The sequence below is a fragment of the Mobula birostris genome, chromosome 3, assembly GCF_030028105.1.
Source record: "Mobula birostris isolate sMobBir1 chromosome 3, sMobBir1.hap1, whole genome shotgun sequence".
NCBI classification, from domain to species: domain Eukaryota; kingdom Metazoa; phylum Chordata; class Chondrichthyes; order Myliobatiformes; family Myliobatidae; genus Mobula; species Mobula birostris.
The window spans coordinates 55640833-55662941 of record NC_092372.1 but is presented as its reverse complement, the minus strand read 5'-3'; the positions used below and the strand labels follow the sequence as shown (position 1 = coordinate 55662941).

Genomic DNA, 22109 nt, shown 5'->3' with positions numbered 1-22109 from the left:
ACTAATTTTTGCTCTATTGTATGTTCTCTCTTTGGCTTTTATGTTGCCTTTGACTTCTCTCGTTAGCCACAGTTATGTTATCTTGCCTTTAGAATATATCTTCCTCTTTGGGATGTATATATCCTATGCCATCTAAATTGCTTCCGGAAATTCCAGCTATTACTGCTCTGCCATCATCCCTGCCAGTGTTCTTTTCCAATCAGTTCTGCCCACCTCCTCTCTCATCTTCTTTAATTCCCTGTACTCTATTATAATACTGATACATCTGACCTTAGCTTCTCCTTGTCAAATTTCAGGATGAATTCAATCATATTTTGCTCATTATGCCCCTCAGGGTTCTTTTACCTTAAGCTCGCTAATCAATTCTGCTTCATTGCACAACAGCCGATCCAGAATAGCTGATACCCTAGTGGGCTCAGCTATGAGCTGCTCCAAAACGCCATCTCGTGAGCATCCTAAAACTTCAAAGTTCAAAATTCAATGTAAAATTTATTATCAGAGTACACACATGGCATCATTTTTTGTCACAGATTTTCTTCTGCAGGCATACTTGACAAATCTATAGAACAGTTACTATAAGCTGTAAATTGTAAACAATGCAATCAGGAACTGTAAACTGTAAGCAAACTATGCATATGAAGATATAAATAAATAGCAATAAATAACGAGCATGAAATAACAATATAACAGAGTACTTGAATGAGTCCTTAAATGAGTATAACTATTCCCTTCTGTTCAAGAACCCAATCGTTAAGAGGTAGTAACTGTTCGAACTAGATGCTGCAAGTCCTAAGGCACCTGTGCCTTCTACCTGATGGCAGTAACGAGAAAAAAGCATGGCCTGGGTGGTGAGGATCTTTGATGATGGATGCTGCTTTTCTACAGCAACGTTCCATGTAGATTTACTCAACGGTTGGGAAGATTTTACCCAAGACATGCTGGACTGAATCCCCTAACTTTTGTAGAGTTTTCTGCTCAAAAGCATTGGTGTTCCCATACCAGGGCATAATGCAGCCAGTCAGCACACTTTCCACCATATATCTACAGATTTCTGAGGAAGTAGAGGCATTGACGTGCTTTCTTCACAATAATATTTACATGATGAGTCCTCTGAGATAGTGACACCAAGGAGTTTAAAGTTACTGATCCTTTCCACCTCTGATCCTCCGATGATTACTGGAGGATGGACCTATGGTTTCCCTCTCCTGAAGTCTACAATCTTTTCCTTGGTCTTATTGACAACCGAGCCACTCCACCCTCTCTGCCTACCTATCTATTCATACAATAGTATTTGTACCCTTGAATGTGTAGCTCCTAACTATAATCTTCTATCAGCCATGACTCAGTGATGCCCATGTCATACGTACCATTCTGTAATTGCATGACCAGATCATCTACCTTATTCCGTCTACTGAGTGACTTCAAATACAGTGCCTATAAAAAGCATTCACCCTTTTGGAAGTTTTCATCTTTTATTGTTTTACAACATTGAATCACATGGATTTAATTTGGCTCTTTTGACACTGATCAACAATAAAAGACTCTTTCATGTCAAAGTTAAAACAGATCTCTACAAAGTGATCTAAGTTAATTACAAATATAAAACACAAAATAATTGATTGTATAAATATTTACCCCCTTCAAGTCAGTATTTAGTAGATGAACCCTAGGCAGCAATTGAGTCTGTATGGATAGATCTCTATCAGCTTTGCACATCTGGCCACTGCAATTTTCTCCCATTCTGCTTTACAAAACTGCTCAAGCTCTGTCAGATTGCATGGGGATCATGAGTGAACAGCCCTTTTCAAGTCCAGCCAGTAGGTGGACCTTCCAGATACAGGTGTATTTTTTATACAATCAGTTGAAACACCTTGACTGCACACAGGTCTCCAAAAACAGATCTCCATTTATTTAATTATTTGACTTCTGAAACCAATTGGCTGCACCAGTGATGATTCAGTGTGTCATGTTAAAGGGGGGGGGAGGGGAGTGAATACTTATGCAATCAATTATTTTGTGTTTTATATCTGTAACTAATTTAGATCACTTTGTAGAAATCTGTTTTCACTTTGACACAAAAGAGTCTTTTTCTGTTGATCAGTGTCAAAAAAGCCAAATTAAATCCACTGTGATTCAATGTTACAAAACAATAAAACATAAAAACTTATAGGGGGTGAATACTTTTTATAGTCACTGTGTATCACTTTCACTCCTATATTTATCACCCTTTCCGATTTTGTCCCAATGTTACACTGCAACTCATCCCACTGACTATAATTTTGCTCTGTCATCTGCCTGTCCTTTCTGGCAGTCTCACTGCACACTGCATCTATTTGTTTATCAACTGCCCCATATCCAGCCCTATCTTTCTGGTCCCCATACCCCTGCCAAATTAGTTTAAACCCTCCCCAACAGCTCGAGCAAACCTGTCTGCAAGGACATTGATTCCCCTTGTGTTCAGCTGTAACCTATCCCTTTTGTACAGGTCATACCTTCCCCAGAAGAGATCCCAATGATCCAGAAATATGAAGCTCATCTCCTTGCACCAGTTCCTCAGGCATGCATTCATCTGACAAATCATCCAAGTCTTACCCTCAGTGGTGCGTGGCACAGGCAGCAATCCTGAGAGATTACTACCCAAGAGGTCCTGTTTTCCTGCTTTCAACCTAAGTGCCTTCGTTCTCTATTTGGAACCTCCTCCGCTTTCCTACCTAAGTTATTAGTGCCAATATGAACCAAGACCTTCTCATTTTTCACCGGAGCAATCAATGTGGATTTTCTTAATTTATGTTAGAATTTTCTGTAATTCTACTCGATGGAAGAAGCCAGAAAGTGGTGGTAGAGAATTGCTTCTCTGAGTGGAGGCCTGTGACTAGTGGTGTGCCACAGGGATCAGTGCTGGGTCCATTGTTATTTGTCATCTATATCAATGATCTGGATGATAATGTGGTAAATTGGATCAGCAAGTTTGCTGATGATACCAAGAGTGGAGGTGTAGTAGACAGTGAGGAAGGTTTTCAGAGCCTGCAGAGGGACTTGGACCAGCTGGATAAATGGGCTGAAAAATGGCAGATGGAGTTTAATACTGACAAGTGTGAGGTATTGCACGTTGGAAGGACAAACCAACATAGAACATACAGGGAAACAACAGGAATTCTGCAGATGCTGGAAATTCAAGCAACACACATCAAAGTTGCTGGTGAACGCAGCAGGCCAGGCAGCATCTCTAGGAAGAGGGACAGTCGACGTTTCAGGCCGAGACCCTTCGTCAGGACTAACTGAAGGAAGAGTGAGTAAGGGATTTGAAAGTTGGAGGGGGAGGGGGAGATCCAAAATGATAGGAGAAGACAGGAGGGGGAGGGATGGAGCCAAGAGCTGGACAGGTGACAGGCAAAAGGGGATACGAGAGGATCATGGGACAGGAGGTCCGGGAAGAAAGACGGGGGGGGGGGACCCAGAGGATGGGCAAGAGGTATATTCAGAGGGACAGAGGGAGAAAAAGGAGAGTGAGAGAAAGAATGTGTGCACAAAATAAGTAACAGATGGGGTACGAGGGGGAGGTGGGGCCTTAGCGGAAGTTAGAGAAGTCGATGTTCATGCCATCAGGTTGCAGCCTACCCAGACGGAATATAAGGTGTTGTTCCTCCAACCTGAGTGTGGCTTCATCTTTACAGTAGAGGAGGCCGTGGATAGACACGTCAGAATGGGAATGGGATGTGGAATTAAAATGTATGGCCACTGGGAGATCCTGCTTTCTCTGGCGGACAGAGCGTAGATGTTCAGCAAAGCGGTCTCCCAGTCTGCGTCGGGTCTCGCCAATATATAAAAGGCCACATCGGGAGCACCGGACGCAGTATATCACCCCAGTCGACTCACAGGTGAAATGTTGCCTCACCTGGAAGGACTGTTTAGGGCCCTGAATGGTGGTAAGGGAGGAAGTGTAAGGGCATGTGTAGCACTTGTTCCGCTCACACGGATAAGTGCCAGGAGGGAGATCAGTGGGGAGGGATGGGAGGGACGAATGGACAAGGGAGTTGCATGGGGAGCGATCCCTGCGGAATGCAGAGAGGGAGGGGAGGGAAAGATGTGCTTAGTGGTGGGATCCCGTTGGAGGTGGCGGTAGTTATGGAGAATAATATGTTGGACCCGGAGGCTGGTGGGTGGTAGGTGAGGACCAGGGGAACCCTATTCCTAGTGGGGTGGCGGGAGGATGGAGTGAGAGCAGATGTTCTCTCCTTTTTCTCCCTCTGCCCCTCTGAATGTACCTCTTGCCCATCCTCTGGGTCCCCCTCCCGTCTTTCTTCCCGGACCTCCTGTCCCATGATCCTCTTGTATCCCCTTTTGCCTATCACCTGTCCAGCTCTTGGCTCTATCCCTCCCCCTCCTGTCTTCTCCCATCATTTTGGATCTCCCCCTCCCCCTCCAACTTTCAAATCCCTTACTCACTCTTCCTTCAGTTAGTCCTGACGAAGGGTCTCGGCCTGAAACGTCGACTGCACCTCTTCCTACAGATGCTGCCTGGCCTGCTGCGTTCACCAGCAACTTTGATGTGTAGAACATACAGGGTTAATGGTAAGGCACTGAGGAGTGCAGTGGAACAGAGGGAACTGAGAATACAGATACAAAATTCCCTAAAAGTGTCGTCACAGGTAGGTAGGGTCGTAAAGAGAGCTTTTGGTACATTGGCCTTTATTAATCGAAGTATTGAATATAAGAGCTGGAATGTTATGATGAGGTTGTATAAGGCATTGGTGAGGCCGAATCTGGAGTATTGTGTTCAGTTTTGGTCACCAAATTACAGGAAGGATATAAATAAGATTGAAAGAGTGCAGAGAAGGTTTACAAGGATGTTGCCGCGACTTGAGAAAGTCAGTTACAGAGAAAGGTTGAATAGGTTAGGACTTTATTCCCTGGAGCATAGAAGAATGAGGGGAGATTTGATAGAGGTATATAAAATTATGATGGGTATAGATAGAGTGAATGCAAGCAGGCTTTTTCCACTGAGGCAAGGGGAGAAAAAAACCAGAGGACATGGGTTAAGGGTGAGGGGAGAAAAGTTTAAAGGGAACATTAGCGGGGGCTTCTTCACACAGAGAGTAGTGGGAGTATGGAATAAGCTGCCAGACGAGGTGGTAAATGCGGGTTCTTTTTTAACATTTAAGAATAAATTGGACAGATACATGGATGGGAGGTGTATGGAGGGATATGGTCCGTGTGCAGGTCAGTGGGACTAAGCAGAAAATGGTTCGGCACAGCCAAGAAGGGTCAAAGGGCCTGTTTCTGTGCTGTAGTTTCTATGGTTCTATGGTTCTATGGTTCTAATGTCAACAAAATTCCACACAAGAAAATATGGCATCATTGGAAGTTATAAGTGGCATCGTCATCTTAATTTATTGTAAAAACATACAGTATATTAGTTTATATCTGCATTACATTAAATGCTACAGTTGCTTATAAATGGAGTAATGTTACCCACGTTACAAATTGTCTGACCATGAAGTAGCACTTGAATGAGTCTATTTGAAGTTGTACTGAGTTGTGTTTATTAATTGTATTCTGATTTTTTTTTACAGTAATCTGTCTGGTGGGATTAGGCTTGGTGGTTTTTTTCTTCAGTTTGCTGCTGTCAATATTCCGGTCCAAGTATCATGGATATCCTTATAGGTACGTAGGTTCATGATCATACTTCCTCATCTCACTCTATTGTCTTTGAAACATCAAATGGGTATAGGTAATGATAAGTGAGAATAGCACACATTATTCTTGCTTGTTATCAAAGCTGTCGTTTCTCTTCATCTCAGTTGTCTGAAAATACATTTGAAATTTGAAGTGTTATATATGATTTTTATTCTTGGAGCTGGTAATAAATTATTTTTGCGGGCAAGAAACGAATTATGGGAAAGCACTGTCAGACAATTTTTCCCCTCTGCTGTTTGCATAAAAAGGATCAGTCAGGGACCCCAAATTAGATGAAAACCAGTTAGGGACAGTGGTACAAACTTAATGAACTGTGTCCAATTTTCATCTATCTCGGGAAACAAATGACAGGTCAAAGAGACTCCATTATGAAAGATGAACCTTCACTTTTAAACACAAATTGGAATATGGAAAATATAGGTTTGCTCTGTACATGATTTTTGATTCCATAGAAACCAGAATGTGACACAGTGTAAAATAGGAATGTGATCTCTATCACTTACCTTTCCATACAGTAGGATAAATTAAATATCACCACTGTCTGTAAATTCCTCTTCCTTATTCTCCCATTTAAAAATCAGGCAATTTGATCACTTAATTTATACTGAACTTTTCTCTGACTATAATGTGTTTCTTTATATACTTAATGTAGTTTGACATAAAGTTTTACCAGCTAATTCTTGAAACACAAAGCTAACTTTGAAATTATGCAAATTGCAATGTATGAATCGATTGCTGGAAGAGTTAAATCACATTATTTATGAGTCTTCAACTTCTTGTTCTTTTATCAGTGATTCAGTAATCCTGAATTGTGTTGTAGTTGTAAAGTAATGATGGAAATAAGACGTAGGAGCATAATTAGGCATTTGGCCCATCAAGTGTGCACCATTCCATCATGGCTGATTTATTGTCCTTCTCAACTCCATTCTCCTGACTTCTTCTTCCTACTTTTGAAGTCCTGACTAATAAAGAACCTATAAAAGGATAACAGGTTGTTCCAGTAGATGTCTCTGGTTTTCATTTTGTATATGCTTTCTATACAAATTTCCAAAAGTTAACTTTTAGCAACACTAGCTTCTTAAAGATGGCAAGTGACCTGTGATGAATTCTTGCCTTTTTAACAACATCCATATTTTTAAAAATTGGTAAAAATATCTGAAGATAGAATGGCACCTGGAATCCACGCCGAGTGCTGTTGTAGCCATAAGTGGTGCAGACTGGTTTTAAGTAGTGGGGGCTAACGTTAATTAGTTTTGCCATTGAATCAATAGCCAAGAATGACTAGCTTAATCCTGACTGCAGGGAAAAACGTGTAAGTGAATTGGCAGTCTGAAGTTTATGTGTTGCAGTATTGAAAGGGAAATGCGAAGGCCATGATCCCTGTTTCTGTGTTCAGGGCTGTCTGCTTCAGCCTCGGCACAGTGGAGGGAACAGAATAAAAATAGCACCTGATGAGTGTTTAGTAAACAAATGAGAAAAATGTAAGGCACCTTTATGTTTTATATAATAATTGTGGCTCACATTGCTTCCTGACTCTTTCTGTGAGCAGCTGCTAAGTCTATACTCAAGACCCTATAGTTGGAGACTGTATACCCTGGGGAGCAGACAGGGGATTTTGTGGATGTGAGAAGGACACCCGCATGGTTTGTTGCCTCCTGGGTGCCAGGATCCGGAATGTCTCTGACCGGGTGCACGACATCCTGGTACGAGAGGGAAAGCAACCAGAAGTCATGATACATGTTGGGACCAACGACAGAGGCAGGAAGAGGGACAAGGTCCTGAAGTGTGAGTTTCGGGAACTAGGCAGAAGGCTGAAGAACAGGACCTCAAGGGTGGATAACAACAGGAATTCTGCAGATGCTGGAAATTAAAGCAACACACATAAAAGTTGCTGGTGAACACAGCAGGCCAGGCAGCATCTCTAGGAAGAGGTACAGTCGACGTTTCAGGCCGAGACCCTTCGTCAGGACTAACTGAAGGAAGAGTGAGTAAGGGATTTGAAAGTTGGAGGGGGAGGGGGAGATCCAAAATGATAGGAGAAGACAGGAGGGGGAGGGATGGAGCCAAGAGCTGGACAGGTGATTGGCAAAAGGGATATGAGAGGATCATGGGACAGGAGGTCTGGGAAGAAAGACAGTGGGGTGGGGGGGACCCAGAGGATGGGCAAGGGGTATATTCAGAGGGACAGAGGGAGAAAAAGGAGAGTGAGAGAAAGAATGTGTGCACAAAATAAGTAACAGATGGGGTACGAGGGGGAGGTGGGGCCTTAGCGGAAGTTAGAGAAGTCGATGTTCATGCCATCAGGTTGGAGGCTACCCAGACGGAATATAAGGTGTTGTTCCTCCAACCTGAGTGTGGCTTCATCTTTACAGTAGAGGAGGCCGTGGATAGACATGTCAGAATGGGAATGGGATGTGGAATTAAAATGTGTGGCCACTGGGAGATCCTGCTTTCTCTGGCGGACAGAGCGTAGGTGTTCAGCAAAGCGGTCTCCCAGTCTGCGTCAGGTCTCGCCAATATATAAAAGGCCACATCGGGAGCACCGAATGCAGTATATCACCCCAGCCGACTCACAGGTGAAGTGTTGCCTTACCTGGAAGGACTGTTTGGGGTCCTGAATGGTGGTAAGGGAGGAAGTGTAAGGGCATGTGTAGCACTTGTTCCGCTTAACGGATAAGTGCCAGGAGGGAGATCAGTGGGGAGGGATGGGGGGGATGAATGGACAAGGGAGTTGTGTAGGGAGCGATCCCTGCAGAATGCAGAGAGAGGTGGGGAGGGAAAGATGTACATAGTGGTGGGATCCCGTTGGAGGTGGCGGAAGTCACGGAGAATAATATGTTGGACCCGGAGGCTGGTGGGGTGGTAGATGAGGACCAGGGGAACCCTATTCCTAGTGGGGTGGCAGGAGGATGGAGTGAGAGCAGATGTACGTAAAATGGGGGAGATGCGTTTAAGAGCAGAGTTGATAGTGGAGGAAGGGAAGCCCCTTTCTTTAAAAAAGGAAGACATCTCCCTCGTCCTAGATTGAAAAGCCTCATCCTGAGAGCAGATGCGGCGGAGACGGAGGAATTGTGAGAAGAGGATGGCGTTTTTGCAAGAGACAGTGAGAAGAGGAATAGTCCAGATAGCTGTGAGAGTCAGTGGGCTTATAGTAGACATCAGTGGATAAGCTGTCTCCAGAGACAGAGACAGAAAGATCTAGAAAGGGGAGGGAGGTGTCGGAAATGGACCAGGTAAACTTGAGGGCAGGGTGAAAGTTGGAGGCAAAGTTAATAAAGTCAACGAGCTCTGCATGCGTGCAGGAAGCAGCGCCAATGCAGTCGTCGATGTAGCGAAGGAAAAGTGGGGGACAGATACCAGAATTGATGTCCAGTCCCTATATACTTCCATCCCCCATCAGGAAGGTCTCAAAGCTCTACGCTTCTTTTTGGATTCCAGACCTAATCAGTTCCCCTCTACCACCACTTTGCTCCGTCTAGCGGAATTAGTCCTTACTCTTAATAATTTCTCCTTTGGCTCCTCCCACTTGCTCCAAACTGAAGGTGTAGCTATGGGCACCCGTATGGGTCCTAGCTCTGCCTGCCTTTTTGTTGGCTTTGTGGAACAATCTATGTTCCGTGCCTATTCTGGTATCTGTCCCCCACTTTTCCTTCGCTACATCGACGACTGCATTGGCGCTGCTTCCTGCACGCATGCAGAGCTCGTTGACCTTATTAACTTTGCCTCCAGCTTTCACCCTGCCCTCAAGTTTACCTGGTCCATTTCCGACACCTCCCTCCCCTTTCTAGATTTTTCTGTCTCTGTCTCTGGAGACAGCTTATCCACTGATGTCTACTATAAGCCTACTGACTCTCACAGCTATCTGGACTATTCCTCTTCTCACCCTGTCTCTTGCAAAAACGCCATCCTCTTCTCGCACTTCCTCCGTCTCCGCCGCATCTGCTCTCAGGATAAGGCTTTTCATTCTAGGACGAGGGAGATGTCTTCCTTTTTTAAAGAAAGGAGCTTCCCTTCCTCCACTATCAAGTCTGCTCTTAAATGCATCTCCCCCATTTCACATACATCTGCTCTCACTCCATCCTCCCGCCACCCCACTAGGAATAGGGTTCCCCTGGTCCTCACCTACCACCCCACCAGCCTCCGGGTCCAACATATTATTCTCCGTAACTTCTGCCACCTCCAACGGGGTCCCACCACTAAGTACATCTTTCCCTCCCCCCCTCGCTCTGCATTCCACAGGGATCGCTCCTTACGCAACTCCCTTGTCCATTCGTCCCCCCCCATCCCCCCCCACTGATCTCCCTCCTGGCACTTATCCGTGTAAGCGGAACAAGTGCTACACATGCCCTTACACTTCCTCCCTTACCACCATTCAGGGCCCCAAACAGTCCTTCCAAGTGAGGCAGCACTTCACCTGTGAATCGGCTGGGGTGATATACTGCATCCGGTGCTCCCGATGTGGCCTTTTATATATTGGCGAGACCTGACGCAGACTGGGAGACCGCTTTGCTGAACACCTACGCTCTGTCCGCCAGAGAAAGCAGAATCTCCCAGTGGCCACACGTTTTAATTCCACATCCCATTCCCATTCTGACATGTCTATCCACGGCCTCCTCTACTGTAAAGATGAAGCCACACTCAGGTTGGAGGAACAACACCTTATATTCCGTCTGGGTAGCCTCCAACCTGATGGCATGAACATCGACTTCTCTAACTTCTGCTAATGCCCCACCTCCCCCTCGTACCCCATCTGTTACTTATTTTTATACACACATTTTTTCTCAAACTCTCCTTTTTCTCCCTCTGTCCCTCTGAATATACCCCTTGCCCATCCTCTGGGTCCCCCCCTCGTCTTTCTTCCCTGACCTCCTGTCCCATGATCCTCTCGTATCCCTTTTGCCTATCAACTGTCCAGCTCTTGGCTCCATCCCTCCCCCTCCTGTCTTCTCCTATCATTTTGGATCTCCCCCTCCCCCTCCAACTTTCAAATCCCTTACTCACTCTTCCTTCAGTTAGATCTGACGAAGGGTCTCGGCCTGAAACGTCGACTGTACCTCTTCCTAGAGATGCTGCTTGGCCTGCTGCGTTCACCAGCAACTTTTGTGTGTGTTCCTCAAGGGTGGCGTTCTCAGGATTGCTGCCAGTGCTACGTGACAGTGATGGTAAGAATTGGAGGAGATGGCAGTTGAATGCGTGGCTAAGGAGTTGGTGCAGGGAGCAGGGTTTTAGATTTTTAGATCATTGGGATCTCTTCTGGGGAAGGTGGGACCTGTACAGATTGGATGGGTTACACCTGAACTCGATGGGGAGCAATATCCTTGCAGGTAGGTTTGCTGGCATGGTTCGGGAGGGTTTAAACTAATTTGCGAGGGGGATGGGACCCAGAGCGATAGAGCAGTGAAAGAAGTGCATGGAGTAAAGACAGATCTAACATATAGAGAGGCTTTGAGGAAACAGAAGCAGAATAAACGGTGTAAAGACAGTAAGGTAGAAGGGCTGAAATGTGTGTACCTCAATGCAAGAAGCATCAGGAACAAAGGTGATGAACTGAGAGCTTGGATACATTCATGGAATTATGACGTAGTGGCCATTATAGAGACTTGGCTGGCATCAGGGCAGGAATGGATTCTCAACGTTCCTGGATTTTAGTGTTTTAAAAGGGATAGAGAGGGTGGAAAAAGGGGAGGAGGGGTGGCATTACTGGCCAGGGATACTATTACAGCTACAGAAAGGATGGGTAATGTAGCTGGATCCTCTTTTCAGTCAGTACGGGTGGAAGTCAGGAACAGGAAGGGAGCAGTTACTCTACTGGGGATATTCTATAGGCCCCCTGGTAGCAGCAGAGATACAGAGGAGCAGATTTTGGAAAGGTGCAAAAATAACAGGGTTGTTATCATTGGTGACTTTAACTTCCCTAATATTGATTGGCACCTGGTTAGTTCCAAGGGTTTAGATAGGGCAGAGTTTGTTAAGTGTGTCCAGGATGGATTCCTGTCACAGTATGTGGACAGGCCGACTAGGGGGAGTGCCATACTAGATCTAGTACCAGGTAATGAACCGGGTCAGGTCACAGATCTCTCAGTGGGTGAGCATCTGGGGAGAGTGACCACTGCTCCCTGGCCTTTAGCATTATCATGGAAAAGGATAGAATCAGAGAGGACAGGAAAATTTTTAATTGGGGAAGGGCAAATTATGAGGCTATAAGGCTAGAACTTGCAGGTGTGAATTGGGATGATGTTTTTACAGGGGAATGTACTACGGACATGTGGTCGATGTTTAGAGATCTCTTGCAGGATGTTAGGGATAAATTTGTCCCGGTGAGGAAGATAAAGAATGGTAGGGTGAAGGAACCATGGGTGACAAGTGAGGTGGAAATCTAGTCAGGTGGAAGAAGACAGCATACATGAGGTTTAGGAAGCAAGGATCAGATGGGTCTATTGAGGAATATAGGGAAGCAAGAAAGGAGCTTAAGGAGGGGCTGAGAAGAGCAAGAAGGAGCCATGAGAAGGCCTTGGCGAGTAGGGTAAAGGAAAACCCCAAGGCATTCTTCAATTATGTGAAGAAAAAAAGGATGACAGGAGTGAAGGTAGGACCGATTCGAGATAAAGGTGGGAAGATGTGCCTGGAGGCTGTGGAAGTGAGCAAGGTCCTCAATGAATACTTCTCTTCGGTATTCACCAATGAGAGGGAACTTGATGATGATGAGGACAATATGAGTGAGGTTGATGTTCTGGAGCATGTTGATATTAAGGGAGAGGAGGTGTTGGAGTTATTAAAATACATTAGGACGGATAAGTCCCCGAGGCCTGATGGAATATTCCCCAGGCTGCTCCACGAGGCAAGAGAAGAGATTGCTGAGCCTCTGGCTAGGATCTTTACGTCCTCGTTGTCCACGGGAATGGTTCCGGAGGATTGGAGGGAGGCTAATGTTGTCCCCTTGTTCGAAAAAGGTAGTAGGGATAGTCTGGGTAATTATAGACCAGTGAGCCTTACGTCTGTGGTGGGAAAGCTGTTGGAAAAGATTCTTAGAGATAGGATCTATGGGCATTTAGAGAATCATGGTCTGATCAGGGACAATCAGCATGGCTTTGTGAAGGGCAGATCGTGTCTAACAAGCCTGATAGAGTTCTTTGAGGAGGTGACCAGGCATATAGATGAGGGTAGTGCAGTGGATGTGATCTATATGGATTTTAATAAGGCATTTGACAAGGTTCCACACGGTAGGCTTATTCAGAAAGTCAGAAGGCATAGGATCCAGGGAAGTTTGGCCAGGTGGATTCAGAAATGGCTTGCCTGCAGAAGGCAGAGGGTGGTGGTGGAGGGAGTACATCCAGGTTGGAGGGTTGTGACTAGTGGTGTCCCACAAGGATCTGTTCTGGGACCTCTACTTTTGGTGATTTTTATTAACGACCTGGATGTGGGGGTAGAAGGTTGGGTTGGCAATTTTGCAGACGACACAAAGTTTGGTGGTGTTGTAGATAGTGTAGAGGATTGTCAAAGATTGCAGAGAGACATTGATAGGATGCAGAAGTGGGCTGAGAAGTGGCAGATGGAGTCCAACCCGGAGAAGTGTGAGGTGGTACACTTTGGAAGGACAAACTCCAAGGCAGAGTACAAAGTAAATGGCAGGATACTTGGTAGTGTGGAGGAGCAGAGGGATCTCGGGGTACATGTCCACAGATCCCTGAAAGTTGCCTCACAGGTGGATAGGGTAGTTAAGAAAGCTTATGGGGTGTTAGCTTTTATAAGTCGAGGGTTAGTGTTTAAGAGTCGCGATGTAATGATGCAGCTCTATAAAACTCTAGTTAGGCCACACTGGGAGTACTGTGTCCAGTTCTGGTCGCCTCACTATAGAAAGGATGTGGAAGCATTGGAAGAGGTACAGAGGAGATTTACCAGGATGCTGCCTGGTTTAGAGAGTATGCATTATGATCAGAGATTAAGGGAGCTAAGGCTTTACTCTTTGGAAAGAAGGAGGATGAGAGGAGACACTATAGAGGTGTACAAGATAATAAGGGGAATAGATAGAGTGGATAGCCAGTGCCTCTTCCCCAGGGCACCACTGCTCAATACAAGAGGACATGGCTTTAAGGTAAGGGGTGGGAAGTTCAAGGGGGATATTAAAGGAAGGTTTTTTACTGAGAGAGTGGTTGGTGCGTGGAATGCACTGCCTGAGTCAGTGGTGGAGGCAGATACACTAGTGAAGTTTAAGAGACTACTAGACAGGCATATGGAGGAATTTAAGGTGAGGGCTTATATGGGAGGCAGGGTTTGAGGGTTGGCACAACATTGTGCGCCGAAGGGCCTGTAATGTGCTGTACTGTTCTATGTTCTATGTCTATGTTCTAAGCCATCTGATCTACCTTGGGTTCATCTAAATGTATCAAGTGGAAAAATAAAGAGATTCTAAGGCAGTAAATTCAAATGCACGTGCAATGTTTTGCTTTTATATAACTTTCTGAAAGGTTGCAAGAGGCAATTTTCAATTAAGTTACTGCTGTGAGTGCTTAGCAAAAGCTACCAAATAATATGCGTGAGCAACACAGCAACCACAGCTGCTAACTAGGCACTCAAATGGCTTTATGTCAAAGGAAGTATTTATTTAAATGTCGGGGGGACTTAAAAATGGTACAGGTCATTCACTGTTGCATTCATTTAATTTAATGATATTAATCATATGATGCTATTTACACTACAGATTTAAAACCTTACAATTGTGTTGATTTTCTTCCAGCTATCAGAATCAGGCTTATTATCACCAGCATGTGTCATGAAATTTCTAACTTAGCAGCAGCAGTACCATGCAATACATGGTAATATAGAAAGAAATGAATGAATAAATAACTAAATAAATAAATTACAGTAAGTACATATATGTATATCGAACAGACTAAAAATAGTGAAAAAACAGAAATAATATATGTTAAAAGTGAGGTAGTGTTCATGGGTTCAATGTCCATTTAGGAATCATATGGGACTGTGTGGAAGCTATACCTGAACCACTGAGTGTGTGCCTTCAGTTTTTGTACTTCCTTCCTGACAGTAACAATGAGAAGAAGGGATGCCCTGTGTGATGGGGTCCATAATAATAGACATCACGTTTCTCAGGCATCACTCCTTGAAAATGACTTGGGTACTACGGAATCCAGTACCCAAGATGGAGCTGACTAACTTTACAACTTCCTGTAGCTTCTTTTCGTTCTGTGTGGTAGCCGCCCCGATACCAGATGGTGATTCCGCCAGTCAGAATCCTCTCCAGGGTACATCTATAGACAAACCAAACCACTTCGAACTCCTAATGAAATATAGCCGCTGTCTTGCCTTCTTTATAGCTGCATCAATATTTTGGGACCAAGTTACATCCTCAGAAATCTTGACACCCTAGAACGTGAAATTGCTCACTGTCTTCACTTCTGATCGCTCTATGAGGATTGGTTCTGCACTTCAACAAATTAAGTGTTCTAGAAATTATTAGGATGTCAACTGGTATTATTCCTCATACACTAATTGCAAACTGTTATTTAAATAAAGAAAAAAATCATAGGAGGAAGACGGAGAAGCTCATCAGGTTTCAACTTCCCCTGTGCAAAAGCTGCTTAAGAGTGATTGACCTGAATTTAAAAAGTGATTTCAAACATTGTTGAAAGCAACATGTTTTTTAAAATTTCTTAACATTTTTTTAAAACTTCTAATTGCCGTAGATTCCGGAGTATAAGCCAACCCCCCATTTTCAAGGTTAAAAAAGTGACTTTTTCATGTTACCTTTGTATAAGCCGATGCCTTTTGTAGAGGTTTTTGATTTAACCAGAAAAGATCACAAGATCTCACATGCTGGTACTCAGCTTTGCCAGATCCAGAACCTGGAAATTTTGTGAACCAGTGCCTGCTGAGAAAATAAGTCTACTCATTATAGAGTGTTATAAGTGAATTCTTAATAAATAAATTAGGGAAGGAAATTTTGGATTAGGTTCCCAATGGTAAAGAATCATCTGAAATGTAACCCCCGTGAAACCATTTAGCGCCCATCGTAATCTCATTAAAACATTACATGGGGTGGCGGGATCAGTACGTGTACTCAGTATTGAGTTTGTGACCACCATGTACAAAAGATTAAAACGAATGCGATATGGTGTTGGCTTCAAGCTGAAGGTTGTTGATTTGATTTTGCTAAAGGAACGAATGATTCTGTAGCTGCTAAGAAGTTCAGTGTAAACGAGAAACGAGTGAGAGAGTGGAGAAAGGCAGAGGACACGCTGAGGGAAATGCCAAAGACGAAATGTGCAAACTGTGGGAAAACATGCCAGTGGCCAGAGCTGGAAGAAAAAGTTTTAGAGTGGGTGAATCACCAGCGATCATCTGGATACGTTGTTACCAGAGAAATGATTCGAGTTCAAGCGTTGAAATGAGCCGAAAAACACCGTGAGGTCAGCGAAAATTTCAAAGCTACGCAAAGCTGGTGCATCCGATTTATGAATAGACGTGATCTTGTGTTGAGACAAAAAACAAAGATTGCTCAGAAGTTGCCGAGCGACCTTGAGAATAAGATTACGGCCTTCCAATTGTTTGTGATCAAGCATCGAAAGGCACATTCTTACCCGCTCTCACTGATTGGTAACATGGACGAGACACCAATGTTCTTTGATGTTTCTGGCAACCGCACTGTCAATCAGAAGGGGGAGAAAACAGTCCTTGTCAAAACAACTGGACAAGAGAAGCAACATTTTACTGTCGTGTTAATGTGTATGGCTGATGGGATCAAGCTACCACCGATGGTGATTTTTAAGAGGAAAATATTCCCAAAGAAAGAAAAATTCCCGCGGGGTGTTGTTGTTTACATTCAAGTACGCGGCTGGATGGACGAAGCGGGTTAAAGAGATGTGGTATCGATGTCCCGAAGGTTTCAGGAAGGAAAAGTTGCTACTTGTCCGGGACATGTTCAAAGCGCACTTGTCAGGTGAGACAAAAGCAGCATTGAAAGCTGAAAATACGGGCATTGCAGTCATCCCCGGTGGTTTGACATCCGTGCTCCGGCCACTAGATGTGAGTTTAAACAAACCATTCAAAGAATTCATGCGTCAACAGTGGAACGAATGGATGATGTCTGGAAATCAGTCATTCACACCAGCAAGAAATATGAGGGCCCCATCTCTAGCTACAGTTTGCGAGTGGGTAGTGCAATCGTGGGAGGAAATGAAGGCCGAGTGCATTGTGAAGGCCTTCAAGAAGTGCAGCATCAGCAATGCTTTGGATGGCACTGAAGATCATTTGCTTTGGGAAGAAGACGATGGAGATTTGGCAGCCAGTAAAGCTGCAAATGACAATCCAGAAATTGACAATTCTTCGGTGATATGGTGACTGGTGAAGAATGGGACGTGATTTTCGGAGAGTCAGGTAATGAAAAGTGTGAGAGTTTCAAGCTCTGAGCAGTTGACGAAAACAGTGTGTACAAGTAAGTTGAGAAACAGAATGTGTTTTGTAGATCTTTTCTTCTGCGTAGATTTCATAAGCGTTTGTATTTTCTTTTGTATTTGACTCAAAAACAGCCAATAAATACAGCCTGTCTTCCGTGTATTCAGTTTTCCAAAGTTGGCACCATCTGTATATGTCAACCCCCTAATTTTAGGACCAAAGTTTATGGCCAAATTCTCAGCTTATACACCGGAATTTACGGTAACTGAAATAATGCATGCCCTTGATTTATCACGTAGATAACATATAATGTTCATTAATTGGGTTAGGAGAGGGAAATTTACTTTGTAGCTCATATAACTCAAGAAAATCCGGCTCATAATTTCCCTGTTGTATAACTTGCAAAATGTTCTCTGAGAAGTCTATAGATTACGAAGAAGAGTTAACTTGTAACCCTTAATTGAAGTTTTTGGTATACTGTAAATGGAAATCTTAAACCATCCATAAATATAAGAACATAAGAAATAGGAGCAGAAGTAGGCCATCTGGCCTGTCGAGCCTGCTCGACCATTCAATAAGATCATGGCTGATCTGGCCATGGACTCATCTCCACCTGCCTGCCTTTTCCCCATAACCCTTAATTCCCCTATGATGCAAAATCCAACCTTGTCTTAAATACATTTACTGAGGTAGCCTCCACTGCTTCATTAGGCATAGAATTCCACAAATCCACCACTCTCTGGGAAAAGCATTTCCTCCTCATCTCTGTCCTAAATCTACTCCATCGAATCTTGAGACTATATCACTTAGACCTAGTCTCACCTACCCCTGGAAACATCCTTCCTGCCTCTATCTTATCTATCCCTTTCATAATTTTATGTGTTTCTATAAGATCTCCTCTTATTCTTCTGAATTCCAGCAAGTACAGTTCCAGGCGACTCAATCTCTCCTCATAGTCTAACCCCTCATCTCTGGAATCAACCTGGTGAACCTCCTCTGCACCACCTCCAAAGCCAGTATATCCTTCTTCAAGGAAGGAGACTAGAATTGCATGCAGTACTCCTGGTGTACCTTCACCAGTACCCTGCACAGTTACAGCATAACCTCCCTGTTCTTAAATTCAGTCCCTCTAGCAATGAAGGCCAACATTCCATTTGCCTTCTTGATAGCCTGCTGCACCTGCAAACCAACCTTTTGTGATTCATGCACAAGCACTCCAAGTGCCTCTGCATAGCAGTATACTGCAATTATTTACCGTTTAAATAATAATCTACTCTTCTATTTTTCCTTCCAAAGTGGATGACTTCACATTTACCAACATTGTACTCCTTCTGCCAGACCCTTGCCCACTCACTTAACCTATCTATATCTCTCTGTATCTTCTGCACAATTTGCTTTTCCACTCAATTTAATATCAACAGCAAATTTAGATACACTTCGCTCGGTCCCCTCTTCCAGATTGTTAATGTATATCGTGAATAGTTGCGGGCCCAGTGCTCACCAACGATTGCCAACCAGAGTACCAACAAAGTAGCTCAACTCTCTGCTTTTTATTAGTTAACCAATCCTCTATCCATGCTAATACATCACCCCAACTCTATGCATCTTTATCTTATGGATAAGTTTTTTATGTGGCATCTTATCAAACACCTTCTGGAGATCCAAGTAAATAACATCCATCTGTTTTCCTCTATCCACTGCGCTCATTATATCCTCAAAGAACTTCAGTAAGTTTGTCAAATGGAAGATGTCAGACTACTTTTAGGAGAACAAGAATTCTCACTGCAATACACACAATGTGCTGGAGGAACTCAGCAGGTCGGGCAGCATCTATGGATGGGAATAAACGGTCAACATTTTGGCCCAAGACCCTTCATCAGGACATAGATGCTGCCAGACCTGCTGAGCTACTCCAGCACATTGTGTGTATTCCACTAGAGTTTCAGTATCCACAGTACCTCTTATGTTCAAGAATTCTCATTGTGGAGTTTGTTTTCCCATCTCCCCAGCCTACAGCATTCAACTGTGAATATGGGTGGGGTGAAAATTGTCAAGCAGTATGAAGCGTATATGAGCCAAAGAGAAGTAAAGTTGCCTTTGCAATCTTTCAAAGAGGTAGAAGAATTACAGCTTCTACATTAATTGATTGATTGCCATTTTAAACAACAAAACAAAAGAACACCATTGTTCACAATGAATTGCACTTGTGAAGATGATTGTCATCAGGAATGCAGAGTGGAGAGAAACAATGAAAAAAACAGTATTGGGACCAGACTGTAACATCTAGGTGCACAGGTTTTAAATGAAAGTTGTCACTCAGCTTGAGCAAGATAACATTGTGTCCTTCTTCATGTCAGCACTTTACATCAAAAGTAATAGTGTTTAAATTTTCTCATCCTTGTCAAGTAGGAAACCAATGTGCTCAGAGTAAAATTATAAAATCAGTAGCGAGATAATGACTACACAATCTATCTTTTTAAGTGATGTTAGTTAAGCAATAAACAGAAGCGCACATAGCCCTCTTCCCTTAATCGGTGTAGTGACATGGAGTTGTTTATGTTTACCTGAGAGACCAGGAGGAACTTTGGTTTAAAACTTTCACCAAAGATGAACTTGTGGAAACGCAACATTTCCTCAGTAATGCTCTGGAGATTTACCCTAGATCTTTTAGGCTGAAACTTCTGGAGAACAAGTTACAATATCTAAATTGTTCACAACTGCTTTGCCTTCTGCTATTTACATGATGCTGTCCTGAGTAAATTAGCAGATAAAGTTCAAAGTTCACAGTAAATTTATTATCAAAGTACATATATGTCACTATATGCAACCCTGAGGTTCATTTTCTTGTGCGCGTACTTAATAAATCTATAGAATTATAATGATAACAGAGTCAATGAAAGGTCACTCAACTTAGGTGTTCAACCAGAATATAGAAGACAACAAACTGTGAAGATAACAAAAGCGAAAAAAAATAATAAATACATGAATTTGAGAATATGAGATGAAAAGTCCTTGTAAGTGAGTCCATTGGTTGTGGGAACACTTCAATGATGGTATAAGTGAAGCTGAATCCCTTTAGTTCAAAAGCCGGATAGCTGTGGGGTAGTAGCTGTTCCTGAACCTGGTGATGCGAACTCTGAGGCTCCTATACCTTCTCTGATGGCAGCAGCAACAAGAGAGCACATCCTGGCTGTTGGGTGATGGGGTAGTTATAAAAACACAAAGGTTGTTCCACTTCCAGAATTATTGCAAACCTACAGACTGCAGTCAGAGTTGACTTTGGAACTTTTTTTTGAGTAATGTAATAGATTTTAGATTGATAATTCAATTCGACGCATGTTATAATAAGTGCTAACTCTTGAAATGTTTCTTTTATAATGGACAGTTAGCCCAGTGTCCTTTAAAGTATTATGTGATTTATGAACTGTTATCTTTTCCAGCTTTTTAATAAAGTAACCAATGGAGCCACAAAAAATCTGGGCGGTGGGCATGAAGATAAATGTCATCTGAAAAGGAAGTATTCTATATTTGGTTCCGCAAGACATTGTAAAAAATGTTACCCATTAATTTTGACACTTATAATTGTGAAAATGTGTAACGGTTGTTTAGAAGGGAATCTTGTGTTTGCATTCATTTTGTCTCTCTAATGTATACATTTATTTATTAGCTTAGAGTTGCTGTAGAGGATGATGTGGAAATTGATCAGAAATATAATGAAAGTGCAAGAATCTCCACATGACTTTTGACTAATTCCTTGGCATCACTCAGTATCATATTTCACATAAGTGCTTAATGCTCTTGTCAGATTCCTGAAATGCATTGGAAGAATCAGGATTCTAAAGAAAAGCCTGGGGACAAAATTTTATATGCTTCACAGGAAATCGTTTCAAGCCAAAGTAAAGGGAGCTTCATTTGCCCACTATGTTTAAGTATTTGTGTAGATCCAAACAAGGATAATCAGGAAATATGCAACCATATGTCTTATTATCAAGAATTGGCAAATATCATTTTTCAAAAATACTCTCTTTGGCGAGAGGTGCTGTGCTTAATTTTTGTGGTAGCATGCTTAGCTATGAGAAACCTTCTGACAAGGTGATATTGCATTATCTGAAAATAGCAGTCCCCCAACACTCATTCAGCAGCCAGCTGTTGGGGACTTCCAGATGAATTTTAAAATTTAAAATAATGCACTTTATTTTGTTTTATTAAACAATTTTTACTTTTTAAATACAATTTTACATTTCTTAAAACTTACCAGAGAAGTTTGCATTCTCACATGCATGGTGGAAGATACTTCTGTGCAGGTGTTTAAACTAAATGTACAATAGAACAGTAGCTACCTCTTGTAGTCCTAAAGAAAAGTCTCGGCCCGAAATGTTGACTATTTATTCTTTTCCATAGATGCTGCCTGACCTGCTGAGTTCCTCCAGCATTTGTGTGTGTTGCTTTGGATTTCCAGCATCTGCAGACTTTCTGGTTTTGTAGCTATCTGTTATTCTCCTCTTCTAAAATTTGGTTCTAGCAAACGTCATGGAATTTATTTTCATTGCACTTTGCTACCAAGCTCACTTAAATTATAACAGTATGTTGTTTATGGATATTCATAAGATTAGGAAGTACACATTTGGAAGAAAAGAAGCTCAGATGAACCAAGGCCCTCATGCACACAAATCAGGAGAATATTAAAAGAAAACATAAAAGCATTGTGACATTAAGAAAACATGAAGAAGTAATAGATAAAAAGCATTGGAATGCAAATCAAAACTGAATTTGTTAGCAAGTGACGAATCCCTAATGACTAAATAAGTGGTTCTGCTACTGTATTAGGGTGGCATAAAGAAGCTGTGACTTATTTGGCACTTTAATTCACTATTGGAAGTGTAATGTATACTGAGCAATATATTTTTATGACCCAAGAACAAACACAGGAACGTCAATGTTATTTAAGGAACTATAGATGTTGTGTGTTCTATGAACTTGATAGAAAGCCCAGGCCAATTGCC

General features: G+C 42.9%; 1 protein-coding gene across 1 annotated transcript in view; it reads left to right on the top strand.

The window, feature by feature from the left end:
* Positions 1-20824, top strand: part of tusc3 (tumor suppressor candidate 3) — a 381130-nt gene extending 360306 nt beyond the window's left edge. The window contains exons 9-10 of the mRNA XM_072251817.1: positions 5574-5664; positions 20547-20824. Coding sequence (XP_072107918.1) covers positions 5574-5664; positions 20547-20562 — 107 coding nt within the window. The 3' untranslated portion in view covers positions 20563-20824. The remainder of the gene's footprint in view (positions 1-5573; positions 5665-20546) is intronic.
* Positions 20825-22109: the final 1285 nt, after the last annotated feature.